This window comes from Leptopilina boulardi, unplaced genomic scaffold (genome assembly GCF_019393585.1).
Source record: "Leptopilina boulardi isolate dan_hultmark-lab unplaced genomic scaffold, ZJU_Lbou_2.1 LbouV2_204, whole genome shotgun sequence".
Classification (NCBI taxonomy): Eukaryota; Metazoa; Arthropoda; class Insecta; order Hymenoptera; family Figitidae; genus Leptopilina; species Leptopilina boulardi.
Genome location: NW_026137757.1, coordinates 261,738 through 278,467, shown reverse-complemented (window position 1 = coordinate 278,467; position 16,730 = coordinate 261,738). Strand labels below are relative to the sequence as shown.

Below are 16,730 nucleotides of genomic sequence, written 5' to 3'. Positions count from 1 at the left end.
ATTATGATCACCACATTTCGGAAATGATCTTTTATGAACGATATTTTTATTCGTCTTATTATTATGCTTTGAATAGCGATGTTTTAGAAAAGAGTTGTACGATGAATAATTCCGATTACAACCATCATCTTGACATCGATATTCAGATAGATTAACATGAACATATTTTAAGTGCTCTAATAATGATTTATTATCATTGAAATTGTCGTGACAATAGAAACAAGAATACATATTTTCATGAGGCGCAATAATAAAAAACAATCAAAGATTAAAAAATATTAGAAATAAATAATAAAAAATAACACGTAAATTAATGTTTAGGTTGTTTATTTAAAATACCTTTCGTGATTGTATTAATTAATGATCGCAATTGAGTTCCAAAGCGGTCTGTGGTCATATCCTAGATATTGGACGGATAATCATCCAAACAGAAAACGCTGCTTTTGGATATTGAATATCAACAGCGTAAAATAATTTAAAAGCAATATCCAATGCCTCAAGTGGTGATTCTAATTGAAATCGAATGTCGTCTACAAAAACGTAAACTGCTTCAAGATTTCTAATTTTCCCTACGAAAACCAAAAGCGGTTGCAGTGGTGTCTTTGTAGCACTAAGAATTTTTCTTCTTTCTTTTAATTTATTTTGCTCTTCAGATGCAGTCTGTAAAAAAATTATGTTTCTTAATCACCTTCATTGTTAAAATTTATTTATTTTGATATTAAAATTTGAGTGTAGTTAAACTTAACTTCAAAATAGAGTAATAATTAACATATAAATTCATTATATTCATTAACACAGAAAATTGAAAGGTATTAAAATAAGCTGCAACGCTTCTTATTTTAATCCATTTTTACTTATTTTAATACCAAAATGGATTAAAATAAGAAACATTTGATTAAAATAAGAAGTGTTGCAGCTTATTTTAATACCTTTTAGTTTTCTGTGAATTATTTGCTGCAAGAGATGTAAAATCAATTTTATTATTGTTATGAAATCTTACCGGGACAAGCAAAATGAACGATTCTTGTATTTCTTTGCACGTAGATTTTAAAGTATTTTCAGATAAATTGCTGTTATTGTCTGATTTTTTTTATTTTTTAGCCCTTGGCTCTTCTCCGTATTTCAAAAATGATGGTCTTATAAGCTTTGGCAGTAAATAAAGAACCACTGCATCTTGTTGCTCTGTATTGAAACAAAATTCTGATAAAAAAAAACAATATTATAAGCATACGGAATTAACTTATTTATTTTGTATTTTAGAAAATGTACCTTCTGACAATTCTTCAATATTGTAAATTGACTCTTTGTCTTCATTACTTTTCAATTTGCTTCTTAGCAAAAGTGCAATTTCCTGGCGAATATCTTTCCAAATGTGGAACAAATTATTTCCCTTATTTGGAAAAATACAGTTGAAATCAATGTTTATCTGTTTATAAAGAAAGTAAGTATTAGTATCTATTAATAAAACCTATGTTACCAAAAAATGTGTTAATAAGATATAAGAAACAAACACATTTACCCAATCTGGACCAGCATTTAAACCAAGACATCTATATTTTTTGAAATAATTGTAAATCTCTGTTTCGTTTTCTATTAAATTTTTCCTTCTTGCTTCATGCGTTAATTTTCAATTTTCTTTTACCGTACTCCAAGTCACCATTCTCTTTAAAATGACTTAAAATAGTAATGGCGTTATTTTTCAAGTATTCAATCAGCTGTACATTTGAAATTTTTATTAAATTATTATTAAATATTTATATGGATGGATTAAATAAGCAGCACGTAACTAAAGTTGCTCTTCACTTTGGTTATAGAGTAGGAAGGTTTACTAAAATCTTCAAATCACTTAATTATGTACAAGTTCAATTAAAAACAGAACGTTTTGACTATAAGAATATTGGTTACGAAATAAATTATTATAAGTTTTTTATTTTAAAATTAACTGTAGTGATTCTGTGAAGAAAGTCATTTGTTTCAATTTCTTGAAATAAATTATTGTTTTAAATTTAATTTTATACCTCAATATCGACTTCATATTTAAGATTTTTTCCTATTAATTTGAAGTTATCATTGAGTCATTGAGGACCTAATTAGCATATTGCCTTCCATTGACTCAGCGTATATACCAGTAGCTTTTCCTACTCTGGAAACAATTCTGTCAATACCAGAGAGAGATAAAACTGGAACAGTGGATTCTGATAAAACTTTCGTAGTCAAATTGTTGATAATTAAATGCGTAGAAGTTTACGGATTGAAAGCAAATCTATTATCAGTGCTATTATTAAGCAAAGCCGAACTGGAAAAGTCTGTGTTGGATCGATACGAAAACGTAGGAAAACTATTTGCTGCAAACTGTGCATTTTCATTTGAATACGAAAAATACGATGGATTAGTAGATACAAGATTATTATTATTGCTATTAAGTAGATCGACATTTGAAGTTGAAGGTATTGCTGTATCACTATTTGATAGTATTTGACAATTGTTAAACGTTGATCTTTGTCTATTATATGGCAAGCCATCAACGATAATTCTTTGGCTCTCAACCAATATCTCACCCAATGAATCATTCGAAGCCATAGTTGTTAAAATAATTTCAACAAAACTCAAACTTTAAAATCCCACGATAAATACAAAAAATGTTATGAACAATTATCAAAAATGCAATACATACGGTTATTAAAAGTGCTTACTTTTTTATTATTCACATATAAAGAATATTTGGAATTTTTAACGACTCGACGTTTCGCATCAGTCTTTTTTGTTAGTTTTTCTTTGTTAAATTTTGTAACAAAATATTATAATTTTTAGATTAAAAGGTTGCATACAAGTTATATATTATTGTATTTAAAAAATAAAAGTATATTTAGTCCTAGCACATTCTTCCTTAATTGAAAAAACATACACTAAGTACTCTTTTGTCTAAAATGGAAACTTCTCATTTTTAATGCTCAAAAACAGTAAGAAAATCAAAAGGCAAAGAACTTGATACTGGAATTAGATGTTCCAAAGAGGTGTAGTTCTTAAGGCAAGTACAAGACGATACTGACAACTTTGCACAAAATCGTCATTTACAAGAATGTTTGAAGACAACGAAGACGTCACCTATTCAGGTAACTGAGTTTATCCGAGAAATAAGCATGCAATATTACCGTACAACAGTCCAACGTATAATAACATTTAAATAAGTTAGTAAAGAAAATAAAAAAATTAAAAAAGACATTTTAAACGAACATGATATTATCAAAGAGAATAAAAATTTACTATCAAAAGTTACAAAAAAAAATTACCGTATAAAATAAAAAATTTCAAAATTTTTTGAATGTTTTTAAATATCTACATTTATATATTGAGATTTTAACCTAATTAATATTAATGGTAAGTTTCATGAGAAGCGGTAAAAAATTATGAGCTTCAGGTGTGTCTTATTATCGAAAAAATCAATATTTTACCGTAAAAAAATGAAAATTTCAAATTTTTGAGTATATTCAGATGTCATTAGTTATATATCGAGATATAAATAATTGATATTATTGGTAAGTTTCATTAATTATGAGCTCCACGTCTACCAAAAAATCAAGCAAAAAATATTTTTTTCATAAAAAATTGAAAATTTAAAAAATTTTTGAGTGTATTGAAATTTCCTGAAATGTATATCGAGATTATAACTTAATTATATATCATGCGAATCTGTTAAAATGTATAGGCTCCAGGTGTGGCTAAAAATAATAAATTTTTCAGTTTTTAGGCATAATTTTCATAATTCTTTGGGAATCCTCCCATTTTCACAGCAGAAATTATTTTTATTTACATTTTTTACCCGGAAAAAAAGGTTTGAACGAAATCGGTACAGAACTTTTCGAGATATCCAATTTTGGTCAAAAATGCCAATATTTTGAGAAAATATATTCGCGGAAAATTTTTTTTTTACTTGGCGTCGATTCTCTACCGCGAATCTTAATTATTAATAATAATAAATAATTATAAAAATAATAATCTATTATTATTAATAGGTATTATTAATTAAATCTATTAAACAATTTTTTTTAAAAGTGAACTAAATTCTTTTAATAAGTAAAGAATAAACTTTAAAAGACTATCCTTTTATCCTAAGAGGAAATACTTTCAAATAAATATTAAAAGAAAAATCCGCTTAAGATAAAATCATTTCTTTAAAGTTAAATAAATTGTTTTTCCAATGTAACTTCAAATATCCCAATCATCTTTGTTGATTATAATTAAATAAATTTAAAATTATTTTTTGACAAAACATCAGACATTAGTAATATAATTTTGCATTTGTTTTTGATTTATCTTATCGTTGTTATTGACAATATCGAAACGTTGATATTAGTAAAATTTAAGAAAAGTATAAATAATAATAATAATAATAATTTTAACACAAATGGAGTGTTAAAAACTTTATAAAAATGCAAAATATTCCTGACCTAAAACTTGTGACAAAAAAATAATTATCAGGTAAACTTTATATTACAATAGAGGATTTATCTAGAAAATTTTAGGAGAGGGACCTCTGAAATTTCAACCTTTCGAAATTAAGGCTGTTTAAGGTTGTTAATTTTTTTTAAAATCGCGCAATTTGAGCTAAGCTCCTTGAAAGGAAAGCGATTTAGTAGATATACAGTGCCGGTTCTAGATACAGATTCCTGCACCGACATTTACCGACATTTGAAATAAAAAATGGTTCTAATCCATTCTAATCGAGAAACTTCTAAAGAGATACAAAGAAAAAAAATTTTTCCTGAAAATTCCCCAAAAACTTGTCTCTCAAAATTTGTAAATTTTTTTCAAAATTGAGAAACGAATAAGTATATTTATGAAGTACAAGTTGACATACAGAGTTTCACTATATCTCCTGATCATACGGTAAGTATAAAATATTTTTCAAATAAATTTGGTTTTCTTAATATTTAAATAAATTGTTTAATTATTTAATAGAATAATAATTATACAGATATTATCAGAATAAGAAAACATCACCTGTTAATGTTATGAGTGATTTTTTGCTTGGATGATAAAAATAGTTACATACATTTCAGAGAGGAATCATCTGTAGTGTAATATGAGATATGTCAGCACAATAAAATTAGAAGACATATAATACTTATTATTATTATCAATTATTATTTATTAATAATTATTATTAATTATTACAATTATTATTATTAATTATTACAATTATTATGATTAATTATTACAATTATTATTATTATTAGTATTATTAACTCTCAAGATGTAATTTTTGCATGAATTTTAATTTATTTTCACATCAGAAAAATGTATGACTATAAAAGAGTGAGGAAAAATTTCTTATTACTACATTGTATTGTTATGTCCGATTATACGTTAAGTAGAAAATATTTTTCAACTAAATTTGGTTTTCTTAATATTTAAATAAATTGTTTAATTATTTAATAGAATAATAATTATACAGTTATTATTATCAGAATAAGAAAACATCACCTGTTAATGTTATGAGTGGTTTTTTTGCATGGATGATAAAAATAGTTTCATACAATTCAGAGAGGAATCATCTGGAGTGTAATATGAGACATGTCAGCATATTATATTATATTATGTATAAACGTAGAGATGAATGAACATATGTTTTTAATGTCTGAATCATTCCCTTGGAATAAATATATATATATAATAATTAGAAAAGGAAAAAATGTATTATCTAAAAAAAGATAGAGAATGAATTAAAGAAGTATAAAATGTGAGAATTAACTCTCCAGTTTCCATAAAGTCTCGGGTAGTTGATTTGTATTGAGAAGTTGTGACTGAGTGTTTGCGTTAAACATAATAGTTGTCAGTGTAAAAAAATACCATTTTAAATAATTTATATTGTGGTTGAAAATTTTAAGGAAAATGGAAGGAAAATTAAAGAAGTTAAACAGAGCTGCTAGTTTTTTACCAATCAAAAAATTGAGTGAATTGATCCTTAATGAATATTATAATATTACAGATATTAAACAAACATCAACAAAATTTGGTTTAAAAATTGTGGCTGAAATTGATAGTGAATATGTTGTCTTTCTACCACAAAGGATGGTAAAGGTTCTTGAAAGTGATACGGAATCATTTACTCATTTACAACAAGCTGCGGAGAAAGGAGAATTACAATTAAAATTTTTGGGTGGAAAATACAATTACTTTGAATTTGTATCTAAAGCAGAATAAAAAATGGCATATCTTCCTCTTAATCAATTACTTCTTTCAACCACATATAACTTAAATTCATCATATACAAAACAAGTAATTATTGGTGCCGAATTAAAGAGCAATTTATCTATAAAAATAAAGTTATTAAGCAGCCATCCTCAAACATCAGTCTCATTCTCAATACTAGAATGGAAATTTTTCAACACGTTTTATTTAGAAATGGAAGAATTTTTTTCTAATAAATCTGAACCTCGTGAAATCAACTGTGATACATTTCATCTGAATTTTGTCAGTTATTTAAATAATCGCTTTGTATTAATTAAAAATTCAGTTGAAGGAGAATTAGCATTTTCTCTGAAATTTGAAACTTATAATACTTTGAAGCAACTCAATCGCTGTGTGAAAGAAAGTGCAAGGGAAATAAAATTTTTGCCTTTACAACAAATTAAATTGAATATTATTAAAACAATTGAAGAAATTGTATATCAACGATTTGAATTACACCACCTGACGGCTTTGGAAAAATTTGTTCGGAAAAATAATTTTAAAATATTGGGAAATGTATTATTAAATAATGAATGTGAAAATCCTGTAAATATAGAAAAGCTTTTTTGTGAAATTATTACTTTTCATTCCAAGGCAATTTGTAATGAAGTTTTAACTTACATTCAAAAATTCACAAGCAAAATATCACATGAAAATTAGAAAGTAAGTATTTCTGCAGTTTTCTCATTATGTTCCTAATTTTTTAAATATAATTTACTTAATATATATTTGTTATATATGTTTCAGAAAATTCTGTCCAGAACCTTTTACAAAGTGAATTTAAAAATGAAAAAAACAATTCTAGTGAATCCTTAAAATTAATTGATTATTTCAAGAAGAAGAAATAGATGATGATGATGATGATGATGATGATGATGATGATGATGATGATGATTGATCCAATGAAGAAAGGAATTAATTAATTATAAACATTTAATGTATTCATGTCAGTTATGGTAAAATATATATTTAAAAAAGAAGTAGATGATGATGATTGATCCAATGAAGAAAGGAATTAATTAATTATAAACATTTAATATATTCATGTCAGTTATGGTAAAATATATATTTAAAATGTATTTTTATAATTATATATTACTATTGTATTTATATTAATGTTTAAATTATAAGAAAATAATGTACACTACAGAAATATACCATATGTTAAAATGATGATACTAATTAGATATAAATAGAAAAAAAAAGATGATGTAATATCTTAATATTTATATTAGAGGAGAATAATTTTTGAACAATAAATATATTTTAGAAATTCTTCAATTTATTTCAATAAGAAAGTTTTACATATCCTCATTTATCCAACTATTATGAGAATTATCAAATCCTAACCATTTAACATACATTCTATGACGATGTTTTTTTAATATTTTTTCAATTAAATAAATATCTGGATTTTTAACTATAGCAATTTCTTCTTCATAAAAATTACCAGCTATAGGTCTATTTTGATAATCTCTGAGCAAGTATGTTACTGGTTTAGTATTGTTTACCCGATCAATTGTGAAAATTTCTGTTGTCCAGTTAGGTGTGTAACCTTTCTCAAACATATGTTTTAGTTTACTTATTCTAACTTCATCTCCTTTTCTAAATTTCGGTTTCTTTTTCGAAGATTTTACAACAAATGTTTTATAAACGTTAAACAAAATTCTCTTTTCATTATTTTTGTTTACATCTTTTGGTTTTATTTTTATGGTTTGGTGCTTAGTGTTATTGTACGAGAAAAGTAAATCTTGCAAAATACCTAACCATTTGTAATTGCCTTGCGAACTAAATTGCATCCACATTTTATTTTTCAAGGTACGATTAAAACGTTCACAAATCGAAGCTTTAAGATTACTAAATGTGGAATACATATTTATTTTATATTCTCTCATGAGATTTTTGAAATTAATATTATAGAATTCTTTTCCTTGATCCACGTGTAGGTTTTTCGGCACCCTGCCTTGGTCCAGCACTGTCTTCATTGCAGCTGAAATGTCTTCACCAGTTTTATTCTTTACAGGAACAGCCCAGGCGTATTTTGAAAAATTGTCAATGACCGTTAATATATATTTGTAGTTTTTATTTTTCTTTGCATATGTTAACATATCCACCAGGTCGGCTTGCCAAGTGTCATCGATTGCTCGTATATCAAACTTTCGCCTAGCATAATTTCTTCTAACAGGTTTATGCAATTCTCTAATTAGAGCTTGCTTCTCTTCATTCATATTTTAAAATCAAACTTTTCTTATTTTATTCAAGTGCACTTAATCGTTTATCCAACTGAGTAAGGAACTCTTTATTAAGTGTTAACCACTCTATATTTCTTTCGATACTTATTTTTAGATTATGCATATATTTATTTACAGAATCTTCTAGTCTTATTATTTTTATATTATTGTTAAGTATATCAGATCTCATAGATCCTAATATCTTATAAATTTCATTGACTTCAGTGCTCACAATTTTTTTCACAAGACTCAAGTTAGTTGCATCACCTTCACTTAAAGCTTCTGCAACATTACACAACTTTTTATTTTCAACATTGAAATTTCCTTCTGTTGTATATTTAAAGCCAACTCCAGGAGGCCCACGAATAGAATTTTCAATTTTTTTAAAAGAACGTCCAAATACGTCGAGAGACATTATTCAACTGATTTGTTTTTATATTAATCAAAATTAATAAATAATGTTTGCTTCTCGTAGTTCTTCAATGATTGATAAAATTTCGTTTGTGTGGCTTGGATTTCCTGCTGACTGAGATGCTAACAGTAAACCTAGTCTGTCCACTAGTTCATTTGGATCATCCCAATATATATAGTCCATTTTATTTGTTTGTTTAGCAATCATAAACTCAGGTAAGGCACCCCCACGAGAAGAAATCTTATTTTTTTTACCATTTCTTTTTTTAGTAGGTGAAGATAATTTGTCTATAAATCGCTTAAATTTGAAGGATTTACTCTCACGAATGTCACTATCAGCTTTATAGTTTTTTTTATGTGCGTTTGTCAAGAGAAGTATTTTTTTGAAATTTCCCAAATCTTTAGCATAGATCGAAGACTCATCTGGAGTTTTTTTGAAAAGGAGTTCAAGTAATCCTTTACTGCTAGGAAATGTTGAATTAGCCACATTTATATAGTTTTCATTAAAACTTATCGGAGAATTACCAATCTTTAATTTGTTTTTACCTGATTTTCTTACACCACATATATTTTCATCTTTATTATTAATATCATCTTTTTTAAGTACTTTAAAATCACTAACTAGCTTTTCCAGAGGATTAGTAATAGGTTTAAAAGTATCTTCTAATTTTTCTGCAAAGTTTTCTTTATTTAACTTTAACAATTTATGTTTTCGTCGAATTGCGTCACTGGCTTTTGCCAAATGCAGCGCAATATCTTTTTGTTTTTGAATTTGTTCAGTTCTTGAAGATGACATCTTAATTGAACCAAGTTTAAGCTATAACTAATCTTAGAGGCTGGGTGCAAATCACTTTAAGCTTCAGAAACTTTTATAAAACAGTCAAAACCCTTTCTGTATCTACCATTATTAAGATCACTATCTTTGTCAAGGACAATGAAACCATATTTGTCACTATTCCAACATGAGGAACATAATTCCTTAAATTTTGTATATATCATATCTGTATTGACATGATCATCATATATGTGTTTAAGGTTTAAATCATCCTGTCTAAAAATTATCAAAAAATTCACATTATCTCGAATTAAATGCTTTGGAATCCGTGTATACGTTTGACATAAATAAAAACAATCAATAAGTCTATGACGACCCATTGAGAAAAATTCTCGAATCCTATCTTGTTTATCACAGGCTATATCATCAAAGACAATTGTAGAATTTGGTTTTGCTTCGTTTGGTTGAATAACCTCTTCATGTTCATGAAATGGAAAATATTCAATTCCTTCCACTAATTCAAGAGTTTTTTCCAAAAATTTATATTTTGGTTGATTTAATGATTTGGAGAAAATGTAGATATTTTCAAAGCGTAGTCCATTTGAATGTAAAAGTAGAGCAAGTAAAGCATTTGTTTTTCCACAGTTCGATGGACCACAAAAAATTGCTCTTACCGTATTGGGTAACAGATTTCCATGACGTTTTGTCTTAGACTCTTGTTGTGTTACTTTATCAAAATCTAACACAGGTAATTTTGTTGATTGTTCTTTGAACTCCATCTTTTGATATTATCTGAGGTGGAAGAGTATAAATACAAAACTGTTATTATTTTTAGTATATCAGTCTATATATTAATTTTTTTTAGTGAAAAATGTAAATTATTCTCTTAAAACTTAATTCAATATATCCTATGCAATTCAGAAAGGTTAAATATTCAGAGTAAACTGAGCTAGAAAGTATAAATACATTGCTTTTATACATTTTGAAATCAGTCTTAAAAAGATACTCGTTGTAGAAATATAAAAGAATGCTTGTAAAGAAAAAAGCAAACAGTTCTAAAAACTCTATCAAACGTGGTAAAGGTCTCTTAAATAAAATTATCAACAAGTTACCTATTGAATTACATATTCCTGGTTATCAATACTGTGGACCTGGTACAAAATTAACAAAACGATTGGCACGCGGTGATCCTGGCATTAATATTCTTGATCAAGCTTGTAAGGAACACGATATTGCATATTCTCAAAATAATAGCCTTGAAAGTAGACACGTTGCAGATAAAAAACTCGCAGAAAAAGCCTGGAATCGTGTACATGCTAGTGACGCTAAACTTGGTGAAAAGGCAGCAGCTTGGGCAATTACTAACGCTATGAAAATGAAAACTAAATTGGGAATGGGTCTTAAATCGAAAATTAAAAAGAAAAAGAATAAAAAGTCTACATTTCCATTAAAAAATATTGTTTTAGCATCAAAAAAATTTATTGCACCAAGCCATGATACATCTTCTGCTATAAAGTCAGCTTTAAAAGGTGCACGTTTAGCTGTGAAAGTAGCGGGTGGAAAATGCAAAGTGAAACAACCTCGAATTTTGCCTATACCGAAAAAAGTTGGTGGTTTTTTACCATTTCTTATACCACTCTTTGCTAGCCTCAGTGCAATAGGGGCACTATCTGGTGGAGCTGCTGGAATAGCAAAAGCAGTTAATGAGGCAAGAGAAGCTAAAAATCAACTAGTAGAAAGTCAACGCCATAACAGAACCATGGAATCAATAGCTCTAGGAAAAGGTCTCTATCTTAAGCCTTATAAACAAGGATTAGGATTAGCATGTGGTTTAAAAAAAAAAAGCCCAAAAAATCGTAAAATTGCCAAAAAGAGCATTGACTAATTACGATATACTTAAATACGCTAAAATTATGAAAATTCCACACTTTCGTGGTGTTTTTATGCGTGATGAGTTACCAGTTTCAGGACCTTATAAATTTGAATCAGCCATAGTAAATTTGGATAGTAGAAATAATGCTGGTACCCATTGGGTAGCTTATAGGAAGATGAACAATGATGTTGAATATTTTGATAGTTTTGGTAATCTTCAACCTCCTACAGATCTTGTAAAGTATTTCAGTGTTAATGTTATTAAATACAACCATAAGAGGTATCAAAATTTTAATACCTATGTGTGTGGTCATTTGTGTTTAAAATTTCTTTCAAATAAACTTGAGGTTAAAACTATGTTTACTCTTTAAAAACAAAGGCACTGAAACATTGAGTTTAGTATAAATTAAACTAGCAATATGAACGATTCATTAACATTTACCTTATCAGGTAAATCATCCATATTGGAGACACAATATTTTCCACCAATTGAATTGTTACCTCATAAGAATTATGTACTTGGTCTGGTTGAATTTCTTACATTTAACTCTATCCCAAATGTAGATATTGGACACAATAAGTTTTATGTTGATCAAGAAGAAATAACTATACCAACTGGTAGCTATGAAATTGGTGATATACAGCGCTATTTACAAAGTGTTTTGAAACCCAAAGGAATTGAAATTTATATTAAACCAAATAACAATACTTTACGCAGTGAGATTTTGTGCAATCGTGACATTAATTTTCAAAAAGATGATTCCATAGCCCAATTATTAGGATTTGAACCTCAAATTCTTAAAGCTGATAAATATTTCCAATCTAACTTACCCGTGTCTATTATAAAAGTTAATGCACTACGAGTTGAATGTAATATTACAACCGGTGCATATATAAATAATCTGAAGGTCCACACGATTCATGAATTTTTTCCAACAGTTCCACCAGGATATAAAATAGTGGAAGTACCATCTCATGTCATTTACTTGCCTATCGCCGTCAAGACCATTGATCAAATTCAGTTACGAATTGTTGATCAGGACGGAAATCTTGTAAATTTTCAAAGTGAAACAATTACCATTAGATTGCATGTGAAAGCAGTATAAATGGGTATTGCCTATAATCAAAGAATTGGTTACGGATATAAGAAGCCAGAATGTGTAAAAAGAGTCAGTTACGACACCACAACCAAGAGGTTAACACCTCAAAACATTCAACTATTGAAGAATCTGGGTCTGAAAGTGATCGAGAAGAAGAAACAAAGAAGATAACAAGAGCTGTTTGCATCTGTTTTGTTGTTTTTCTCTTTAAAAAGTTTAATATTTACCAAAAAAAATGGAGGATGAGGATGTGTTAAATATTGCAAAACCAATTGTCTACAATGAATCTATTGCTCACTATGAGGTTCATGCTCATCTACCATATGCCTCAGCAACATTTAATAACAGTGATGAAATAAGAATAGCTGTACAAAATCAGGATCATTGTGTTTTGCCAAGCAAAAGTTTTTTACATATTCAAGGAAAATTACTAAAGGAAAACGGGACACCTGTTACACATACTAGGTTTATTAACAATGCTATCTGTCATCTGTTTGAAGAAGCTCGTTATGAACTAAACGCTATTGAAATTGATAAAAATAGAAATGTTGGTCTTACAAGTCTCATGAAAAATTACGTTTCTGTTTATGGAGTTCAAAGTAAATTTTTAGAAAACGCTGGTTGGTTTTTGACCTGTAACGCAAACACTGTTCTTGTTGACAACCTTGGAAATTTTGATATTTCAATACCATTTAATATTCTATTTGGTTTTGCTGAGGACTACCAAAAAATTATTGTTAATGCAAGACATGAATTAATTTTAACCAGAGCAAGAAATGATATGAATGCGATTCTACAGACAGGTGAAGAACAAATTAGTGTATCCATTAATAAAATTGAATGGTTATTACCCAATGTTCGCTTGTCTGATTCACGTAAATTCAAATTATTAAAATACATTGAGAAAGACCCACTTATTCCAATAAGTTTTCGAACATGGGAACTCTATGAGTATCCTTTACTACCACAGACAGCCAATCACGTGTGGACAGTTAAGACATCAACGCAGTTGGAAAAACCTCGTTTTATAATTTTAGGTTTTCAGACAAATCGAAAAAATGTTAATACTAGAAATGCCAGTCATTTTGATCATTGTAAAATTACAAATGTTAAATTATTCTTAAATAATCAAAGTTATCCATATGGAAATTTGAATTTAGATTTTGATAAACGACACTATGCTGTCCTTTATGACATGTATGCCAATTTTCAAGCGACGTATTACAATAAGGAGCCCCAACCATACTTATCGAAAAATGAGTTTTTTGAATATGCTCCACTTATAGTAATTGATTGTTCAAGGCAAAATGAATCATTAAAATATGGTCCAGTTGATATTCGTCTTGAATTTGAATCTAAGAAAAATTTACCTGACCAAACAGCAGCTTACTGTCTTATATTACATGACAGAATTGTTGAGTACAGACCAATTAGCGGTGGGGTTAAAAAAATCGTTTGAATAAATTATATAAATTATTAAATATTTGTATAACATATTTAGTCTTCAGAACAATGGCATACATAGTAGATGTTCAATGTTTCAAATTGCCTGTTAACGAATTTATTATAAAGGAATTAGCTATTTTACCGCTTGAAAAAACTTGTCAACAACCATACAAATTTATTTTTCAACCTCCATGTGATTGGAACTGTATTTCACCACATTATAAAAGAATGAATAAGTGGTTGGAAAATAATCTACATTGTATATATTGGTCGTCTGGTGATGTTCCATATACACTACTTCCCATTATATTAGAAACTATTTTTAAAAATGCAACTCTAATTTATGTAAAAGGCTTAGAAAAAAAGAAGTGGTTAAAAAGTTTTCTTAAGCCATCTACTGTGATTATAGATATGTTAGATATAAACTGTACATCGCTTCAATCACTGAAGCATGCTTCGTATAATATCAAGCCATGTTATAATCATCGCAAAATAATTGAAAAAGATTTAATTCAATGTGCTGAGCGAAATGTAAAACTATTATCAGAGTGGTTATCTAAAAATACTAGTAATAAGTTGTTGTAAAAAAATTTTGATGTGCAACATTTAAAAAAAATAAACATATATAAAAATCAAAAGAGTCTCATGTCATTTATTTATAAAAAAAAACCCTTTTATTTTAATCAAAATGTTAATATATTATTATTGTCAAAAAGTAAAGAATTGAGTAAAAGAAGTTACTTTATTAATCGTAGATAACTATTTATTTTAATATTTTAAAAATCAAATAATAAGAAATGAGTAATGTTTTCAACTCCAAGCTGCATTCGATGTATCACATAGTTTGTAGGTGTGTAGAAGAGGTGATAAGCGGCCGGGGTCTAAGCACATGTTGATGAAGCGGGGGACGAAGGTATGGAGAGACACATAATCTTGAGACGTCAGTGCAGCAAAGGGGGTGACTAAAGTAGGAATTTTTACAGTTTTGTGACCTAGTTATTACAATTTTGTGACCTAATTGTTACAGTTTTGTGACCTAATTGTTACAATCTTGTGATCTAATTGTTACAGTTTATTAACCTAATTTAATTATATTATATAAAAGGTTGTTAAAAACTGTAACAACTAGGTCACAAAATTGTAACAATTAGGTCACAAAACTGTAACAATTAGATCACAAAACTATAACAATTAGGTCACAATACTGTAACAATTAGGTCACATAACTGTAACAATTAGGTCACATATCTGTAACAATTAGGTCACATATATGTAACAATTAAGTCACATATCTGTAACAATTATTATTGTATAAATGAGTTATCTATTTTAGATTATAATTATTTATATAAAAAAAAAATTTACACTTTTCATATAAATTTATTGAAACATAACATTTTACAAAAAATATATTTGACGATTATTCACTTATTTATTTATACATAACGTTTTATACTTTAATATATTAAAAGATTATTTATATTACTGGTTTTAAACTCTATTGTCCAATTTTTGTAAAAATGTAATTATTATTCACTGCTCTTAAAGCACAAAAAGTATTTCCAATTTTTAAAATAATTTTTGGTTCGAAATTTAAAGACATATATTGATCAATATATTGATCTATTGAGAAATTGAGCACGGGTAGAAGAAAATCAAAATCGTAAGCATGGAACCATTCTACAGGTACAGAAATCGCACTCTGTACCTTACAATATTGTCGATATCCCGACGGCATAAAAACATATTCACCATTCACTAAATTTAGTCTAGCTGATATATCCCCAATTTTAAGGGATATATCAGGCTCTACATCTGTTTCTAAATATCGCTCCACAAAAGTGTCAATTGTTAAGTTTATTGTTTCCATTAAAGTTTTATGTTGTAAAGCACTACACCACTCCATTGGCACGACAACTGATGGCTGCACCTGGCTGTAAACCGGACTTGCCATTTTTCAAACTGAAAAAAATTAAATTATTTAATGCAACTATTTTTTCACAACACTATAATAAAGAAAATTTTATTGCTTAGCAAGATTTGAAATTTGACTATAAATGTCTTTTTCCAATCTTTTCTTTAGGGGTACGTTTTAAATAAAAAATGTATTACTTCTTTCGAGCAGGAGTGACACTAAACTGAAAGAAATCTCATCTTCAATACTGTCCATATGTATAATAATAACATAATGTTTTGTCTATTATCCTCCTTTTGACCACTCTTTATGAAACGTGTAGAAAATTTTTATATAAAATCTTTGAAATTGGTCTGCATAATTGTTGAAATCCATCCCATCTCTTATCAGCTAAACAGCTGAAAGAAACAATTCGTGATTCTTACAGTGTAGGCAGGGTATCATATTTTGAAATCAACACTCTTTTCATACTTCACTTCTGCTGATGGGGAATTTACTAGTTAAAAACGTGTACACTTGATTACCGGTATTACACCTCATATTACTCTTATTACTAAGTATTACACGTTATTACAGAGTATTACACATTATTACAGAGATATTACAGAGTTTTACAGATATTACACGGTATTACACGTTATTACACGTTATTACACAAGTATTACAGGAAGAGTGTACACTTGACTACCTGAGTAAATTCCCCCTCGACTTCTGCTGTGTGAATATTTAAATTTAAATTAAAAGAAGAA

The 16,730-nt window shown here is 27.8% G+C and overlaps 1 protein-coding gene and 1 long non-coding RNA gene across 2 annotated transcripts; one reads left to right on the top strand and one right to left on the bottom strand.

Moving 5' to 3' along the window:
* Positions 1-1,103: 1,103 nt before the first annotated feature.
* LOC127278523 (uncharacterized) lies at positions 1,104-1,636 on the bottom strand. Its single transcript, XR_007842500.1, has 3 exons — positions 1,520-1,636; positions 1,270-1,426; positions 1,104-1,182 (listed from the first exon to the last, which is right to left on the bottom strand). It is a non-coding gene; the product is annotated as an uncharacterized LOC127278523 (long non-coding RNA).
* An 11,219-nt stretch (positions 1,637-12,855) lies between these two features.
* LOC127278504 (uncharacterized) lies at positions 12,856-14,079 on the top strand. Its single transcript, XM_051300238.1, has one exon. The coding sequence runs from the start codon at positions 12,856-12,858 to the stop codon at positions 14,077-14,079; it is 1,224 nt and encodes a 407-aa protein (XP_051156195.1).
* The last annotated feature ends 2,651 nt before the right edge of the window (positions 14,080-16,730 follow it).

What these genes read in the sequence shown, in the direction of transcription:
- LOC127278504 (XM_051300238.1), top strand. Translation starts at nt 12,856, where the DNA reads ATGGAGGATGAGGATGTGTTAAATATTGCAAAACCAATTGTCTACAAT.